This window comes from Galendromus occidentalis, unplaced genomic scaffold (assembly GCF_000255335.2).
Source record: "Galendromus occidentalis unplaced genomic scaffold, Mocc_1.1 scf7180000076865, whole genome shotgun sequence".
NCBI lineage: Eukaryota > Metazoa > Arthropoda > Arachnida > Mesostigmata > Phytoseiidae > Galendromus > Galendromus occidentalis.
The window spans coordinates 7647-15148 of NW_003804854.1; the positions used below are offsets into that span (position 1 = coordinate 7647).

The 7502-nt window shown below is 52.4% G+C and overlaps 1 protein-coding gene across 1 annotated transcript; it reads left to right on the forward strand.

Moving 5' to 3' along the window:
• The first annotated feature begins 334 nt into the window (after nucleotides 1–334).
• LOC100905373 (uncharacterized) lies at nucleotides 335–1216 on the forward strand. The gene has a single exon (XM_003740207.1). It carries the CDS (start codon nucleotides 335–337, stop codon nucleotides 1214–1216), a length of 882 nt encoding a protein of 293 aa, XP_003740255.1.
• Nucleotides 1217–7502: the final 6286 nt, after the last annotated feature.

Below are 7502 nucleotides of genomic sequence, written 5' to 3' on the forward strand. Positions count from 1 at the left end.
TTACCGTTTCCGAGAAAATCGCATTTTAAGATTTTTGAACTTTGACCTTTTTCTCGAAACTGGCCGCGTCGATTTCTGGGAGACTCGTGAAAAAGTATTCTACTAACCGAGAGCTATCACCCTATCTAGTCAGTTTTCCAAAACAGATCGTAGCCGGGATCGCCACGTTATTCGGCTGTACCCTTTCTCCTGTTGGTTGAAAGCTATTCGTTTCTGAGCATTCATGCTTCGTCTGGAAGAAAAAGCTTTCGCGGCACGATTAAGAATACAGACCAATTCTAGTAGGTGTACTGCGAGAGCAAAGAGCGAACTGAACACAATCGACGCAGCAGAAATGTCGTCAGCCAGGCTGAGTCTGATCAAACTGATTCAACGGGAATATTTTTCCGAAGAAATCCACTCGGACAACACCAGGGTCAGACCAAAGAGCCTCCTATACCAGTACAACCCATTCAGGGACGAGGACGGTATGCTCCGATGCAGGACTCGATTAGAATTCGCTCCGGATTCGTCGCGGGAGCAGAAATTCCCGATCATTCTCCCAGCGGACCGTAATCTCTCCAAGCTTATTATCAGATACATCCACGAGAAAAAATGCCTACACTTCGGCGGCGTCTCCGGCCCTCTGCACATCCTTAGGGAGGAGTTTCTCGTCATTCACGCGAGAAAACTAGCGCGACAGGTCATCTCTTCCTGCGCTACATGCAAAATTTTCCACGGCAAGGCCGCAAGCCTCCCAATGGCTCCGTTACCAGCATTCAGGCTGGAAACCACCCCACCATTCCATCACACAGGCTGTGATTTCGCTGGGCCCATAAAGTACAAAGATGACGCGGGCGAAAAAGCGAAAAGTTACATTCTCCTGTTTGTCTGCGCAGTCACGCGAGTGATTCACCTCGAGCTTAAATCCGACATGTCAACCTCAGAGGTTCTTGGAGCTCTACAGAAATTCGTGACCCGATACCCGTCGGTGACCACGATCACATCAGACAACGGCTTATCGTTCCAGAGGACAGCAAAGGAACTCAAGCTCCTTTACGAACACATCATCGACGGTGAAATCAAGAAATGGCTCGCAGACAAATTCATCAGAAGGAACTTCATTACCCCGAACGCTCCTTCCCATGGCGGTTTCTACGAGCGTCTCGTCCAATCAGTCAAGCGTCCGTTGAGAAAAGTTCTCGGAACATCGGTTCCCCATTTTCGGGACCTCTAGGTTATTTTGAGCAACATCGAGTTGATGATAAATAAACGCCCCATCTCAACCGTTGCATCCGGACTCGACTCCATTGAGGCCCTCAGCCCGATGGAGCTCCTATACGGATATCGTGGCGACACTTCCTTCCCCCAACATGCCGCCAACCCGATGAGAGCCAAGGATTCGGACAAGATAATATTCTCCAGGAGATGGACCTACAGAGGACCTACCTTCTGGAAGAGATTTCACCGCGAATATCTGAGTTATCTGAGTTCAGCTCATATAGACTCCCCGTTCCGGCCAGGCCGCTGGAAATCGGCAACATTTGCCTGCTGGAACATTCGAGCGCCAACCGCGCGTATTGGCCTCTCTGTAAAGTCATAGCACTCAAGAACGAGTCGACGCCTGGGAAGTCGAGATCGTGCACCATCAAAACGGCCACGAATCAAATTTTCCACCGTCCGATTACCAAGCTCTACCCGATAGAGCGTCCCAGTGAAAACTAAACACCCCCTGAGACTCGACCCGATTCTCCCAAGGAATATAACTCTCTGAATCGGAAGACATTTATTCGTCCGGAAAACATATTTTCAAGCAGAAAATCAATTTTAGTTTCCGGCGAAGCGCCGGGCGTTCCGTAGACTGACAAGGACCTCGGCCAGGCCGGGGGAAGTTGGGCCGGCTGCCGGCGTCGGATTTGCGGATTGGGGGGCGGAGTCGGGGGCAGCACGGGCTGTCCGGTTTTGGGGTCGACGGGCCGCGGCGGCCGCTCGTGTTGAGGCGCTACGCGCGGATCCTGGATCAGTTGGAGCCGATAAGCTCGTCGTCTCTCGGTTCCTTCATCCATCTCCTCGAGACTTCGGACGTCAGGCCAACAGATGTCGATCGGCTCGCGTTCTAGCGGAACCGTGAGTTGGTGTGGCTTACCGGTCTGCAGGTTGTCCAGGAGGCGAAGATAGGCGCTGGCGTGGGCCGCGAATTGGGGCGGGCGGTAGCGAAGTTGGCGAGTCAGGAGGGGCCTCGGAGGACAGACGGTCGTCTTCCTAACAAAAACGGGAAAAGTCCCGGAACGGCTGCCGTTCCCCCTTCGGTGAGCTCAAACCAGAAATGTCTGGCGATATATTGGCAGTCGCGGACACGGAGACAAGTACTCTTTAGGTCGTTGTCAAGCAGCAACTTAGAGACTGGACCGAGTGGGGTGTGGAAGTACAGGTGGCGGGTGTTGCGCCTTCCTGGAACTACTTGGGCCATGTCGGTGAAGAAACAACTCCGAACAGACTGGAGCGACAAACGACTTCCGAAAGACCGCTCTCTTCTCTCCGCAAAGAGAAGAGACCGGACTCGCCCGCCATGGTACAGAACTTGCCGCAAGACGGCGCGACCTACATGCAAACATCCAACTGTCTCACAAGTAAACATTCTTTCTTGAAAATGACAATCACCAGGTTTGACATGCTTTTCTGAAAGTTTCCGAGCCCCGGAGCAACCCCGAGTCGTTTTTCCCTGCTGTCCTGCATTTCATACCCCTTCCCTGCAGGCTCCGAAACCCGGAAAAAACACCATTTTCATCGAAATCCGGGATATTCGGCTCGGATATCAATGGGAATGGGTCTTTCCGGGCTCCGGAACCTGGGGAAAAAACATTTCCTACAAAATCCGAGAAAATTATCTCGGATTTCAATGTAAATGGTGTTTTTTCCGGGTTTCGGAGCCTGCAGAAAGGGGTATGAAATGCAGGACAGCAGGGAAAAACGACTCGGGGTTGCTCCGGGGCTCGGAATCTTTCAGAAAAGCATGTCAAACCAGGCGGTTGTCATTTTCAAAAAAGAATGTTTACTTGTCAGAACCATTTCTTTGGATGCGGCAATCGACAATAGCAACCGAACTGTGCCGTATCTAGCCACCGGCGAGAAGGTGCCGTCGAAATCTATCGCGCGCTGCGAGTCTCGTCGAGCGTGTGGTGTCCCAAACGTTCGTGATACACCTCAAGGCGTTCCTCTCCATTTGCAAGACTCGCTGTTGCTTCGATTTCTGGCGTCTTCATCCGGAAATCCATCGAGGACGACGACGCGATGTTCTTCCATTTCGACCCTGAGGCCTCGCCTCGAGGCGGCCCTCATGGAGAAGAGGCTTGCGTCGGCCTCCGGAACGAACCACACATCGAGGAGCTCACAGTTCCGCCACCGTCCGCAAAGCAGTGCTCCGGTCCTTTTGTTTCCGACGCCGGTTGCCTCCATGAATAGTCCGCATTTCCCGAGCTGGATTCGTTTAGCTCTGCAAACATTTTGATGGATCCGGAATACTCTCTGTGTGGCGTCATGTGGCAGGACGCCCCACTGTCGCATATCCAGTTTTCGTACTCCTGATGACCCTCGAGTGCTCCAAGAGCATGGGCCAGAAAGCCTGTCTTCGCCGAGTCGTCTTTAACCTCCGCCGTACACTCTCTGGCTCAGTGACCGAGTTGGTGGCGTTTCCTACAAGGGAAATGCTTCTTCTTGTCTTGTACTCTCTCTTTCCTTTTCTTGTCGTGACCAGAGCTCGACGTCACCGGTCTCCGGGTGGCCCTGAACGCTTGTTCAGTCGGAGCGCACCCTCTTTTCTCCGCTGATGATAGCAGTGATTTCATGAGTTCCTGGTGCTCTTTTCTTCACAAAACTGTACTTACACGCCGTAGGATCGAACCAGGCCCATAACCTATTGTAAATTACTCGGCGAGCAGATCTTCGGTGCAGGTATTTTTCCACGAAAATGAGGACACGACGTAGTCTCTCAAGCGCGGTGGCTCACAACTGCTTTCTTTGTATTCGGCGCGGCAGCGATTCGAACTCTACGCGGGATTATCCAAGGATTAAGACCATCTCATTGATCTTCGTATATCACAACAGTGTCCACATCTGGTGGAGTTGCGTTCTTGAGCTCCCGGGACGAATTCGCTGCCGAGTCTTGTCCTTCTGACGAAGAGGACTCTGGGTGGCCAGACCACTAGGCGAAGAGAAGCAACCCAAGCTGCCATTCGGAGCAGAAGTTCTAGAGGATGGAAAAAATCGAGCCACCGGCCATGGCTCGAAATACGATCACAGACAAGAAACATCATTCGTGTAATAAGAATAAAGATCCTATGGAGAAGTTAGCAAACATACTAGAGAGAGGATTTCCGCCCGAGGGACTCGACAGCGAAGCAAAATTTCTACCGAAACTGGAGGAAGCTGTAAAACTCCCGAAGTTCGATGGCAACGTACAGCAATTCAGAGATTTCTCACAACTATTCGAGATGTTTGTTCATCAGCGCTCAGTACCAGAACTTCAAAAATACATCACGTTGAGAAACCATCTGTGACACAGCTTCGAGGCACTTCCAATGAGGACACGAAGGATTCACTAGAAATGACTCTTAGCCTGCACGCACTTGGGGAGAATGAATTAGATAGCGGGGCGTGACCCAGACCTATCTCTTCGCAAAACGGGACCAGGGATTTGAACCCTGAGTCCTGAGAAATATCGGGGAGCGCTGAGCGTGATCAGGCGCTACCGATGTCGAGGTTGCTACTGGCTTGTGACGTCACAGTTCTCGCCAAAGACAGCTCTGTCACGAACAGAACCACCGACAGCCATATCGCCTGATTACTAGGCCTCTCTCTGGGAGTGTGTGTTGTGATGTGTGATGTGATTGAAATAGAGTGTAATATGGTCGGAATAGTGTGGTGGGAGTAATAAATGATTGATAATGACGCAACGGACCTGGTCCTGTTCGTGACAGTCCCCCGCCGAATTGTCAGAGTGGGGTCTGACAATTCTGGAAATATTCCCGCGCATCATTCCAATTTCCGCCACGCCCTCTGGTGGCCGGTTGTACTCGATGTCTCCGCGCACTCTGCGTTTCTTTTGCTTCCCGTTAGTCTTGGAACGCACATCTCCACTCACGAACATTCGTCACTCACATTGTCTAGTGTACCATGGCTCCCCCAACCGCCCAGGGCGATGGCCCCGCCGAGAAGAACCGAGGGCCCAAGCGGCCGGCGACACCGTACCCCCGCTCGCCCCGGGGCCTCTTTGAAGCCGAGGTGGGTCATGGTCCGACGGCACTTGAATTTATTTTTTGAGACGTTGAAAGGTTTCCCTGAGATTTTGTTGCACGACGATCCGGCTGTTCGAGTTCGATGGCTAATTTCTCCCTCATTTCTGTTCTTCAGCTGTGTCGGCACTTTCCCGTGCTCGCGGAGTATAGCGTCGCGCAGACCAATCGGCTCTCCAAATTGGCCTGGGGGTCGATGGTGCTCGTCGAGCAAGCGCCCTACCGTCGGCTGAGCCGCTCCCTTTACGGGGAGTGCGCTCGGCCCTCGGCCGTGGAACTGGTGCCCCAGCGGCTGCTCTGGCGGCCGCCGCCGCCCCCTTGGCTCGCGGAGCGCTATCTGTGCTGCCTAGAGCGGCAGTTCCCGACGACGAGCGACGGGTCACGGTGGGCACCTCAGAGGTGCCCGACGTGCTGTGGCCCCCCGTCCCCTCGAAACATCGTGCCCCGCGGGGGAGCACGTAAGGCGGTGCGCTCTGCACGACCACATTGAGGTCTATCCGGCGCTCGCCCAGCGCGAGGCCGAGATAGAAACTATCTCGTGCAGGCCATGGGCCTGCTCGCTCTGTCGCGGGAGAGCCGTCAGGCGGCTGAGCAACAAGGATGAAAAAAAATTTCGCTTGATTTGTTGGGTTTTCTTTTCGTCGTTTGTTTTACAGCGGATCTCAGGGATGTCGGGTTGTATGGCTTCAGGCTTCTAGGGCAGGGTTTCCCAACAGGGGTTCCGCGGAACCCTAGGGTTCCGCCACGAGATTTTCGGGGTTCCGTGGCGAAGTTTTTTGCGGAACCCTTGGGTTCCGTAAGCGAATTCCCAGAGCTCCAGCGGACAGATACTCGGTTCAATTATCAAGCATTAATGCATTAATAATTAATCAAACTTTCAAGCCGAATGCGCTGTTCTTGAAAAATGCCGCTCCAGAAGACAAACAAACCACCGTAGGACACGGCCCCAAGCGCGGATTTCGAATGCAGTTTTCGAAAAGAGAGGACATTATCGAAGAGATTCTCGTTCGGAATTTGGTGACCCGTGGAATCGTGAAAATCTATCCACCACAAAGGAGCACTGCGCGTCGTGGTGCCTTTTGTCAGCACTTATCGGTGTGAGACGGGATTCTCGGTATACACGGCAACTAAGACCAAATACAGAAGTCGCTTGGATGCGGAGAACGATATGAGAGTCCAACTGTCTGACAGGTTGCCGGATTCCGGGGAAATTTCGAAAAAAGGCAACACCAACGTTCGCATTGATCCCTAATATAAATCCTCACGCGTTGTGAGATACATATGCGTAAATACATGAGCCGAGGGCTCCGCACAACTGAATAAGTTATGTCCTCATGGAAACGTGCCTCGGGTGTCATTTCTTCTATGCGAAACCGCGATGTAGTGTGAAAGAAACGATAAATGATGAATTGAGGGTTCCGCGGGAGGATTCGCGGAACCCTTGAGGGGTTCCGGGAGAAGCTTTTCGGGACCCTCCGGGGTTCCCTGGTCCGAGAAAGGTTGGGAAACCCTGTTCTAGGGGGTATAGCTTGTGGATCGGGCGGTGGAAGACTTGGCCCTTGGCTGTTCTGATTGTACAGGATCGGGCCTTCTCGGGTGTGGTATTGTCTGGGAACGAGATTACTCGGCATAATGGCCAGAAGGCTCGGTTGTAGGATTCTCCTTTAAGTAGACACACGTCGTCGATTCTTAGGGGCCTTGCCGTGATCGGAGTTTGCTTATGGGCTGTTCTCAGGTACTGGAGGTACTCGTCGTGGTATCGCTTCCAATAAGAACTGAGGATTCTTTGTTGGTATTTCCATCTCCTGGAGAGTATGATCTTATCGGCTTCCGAGGCCTTGTTCGGTTTCGATGAGTGTTCCGGAATGACCGTCCTTCCTCTGTATCCGAAGAGGAGACCGGCTGGCGAAAGAGCTCCAATCTCATCCGCTCCTGAAAATACCGTAGTTATCGGTCGACTGTTAACCATTGCTTCGATTCAACTGAGGACTATCTCTAAGTCTCCGAAGTGAGGGACTACGGATCCTAGGATCTTTCGAAGTGGTCTCTTTATGGTCTGGACCTGTCATTCGTAGGAAGCTCCGAAGTTCGGTGCCATCGGTACGATGAATTTCCAGGAGATCATGAAGTCTGATAGCTGTTTCTTTATTACTCCGTGCTTGACGTTCTCGTGAATTAGCTTCAGTTCTTTGGATGCTCTCTGGAAAGACAGACCGTTGTCCGAGGTTATAG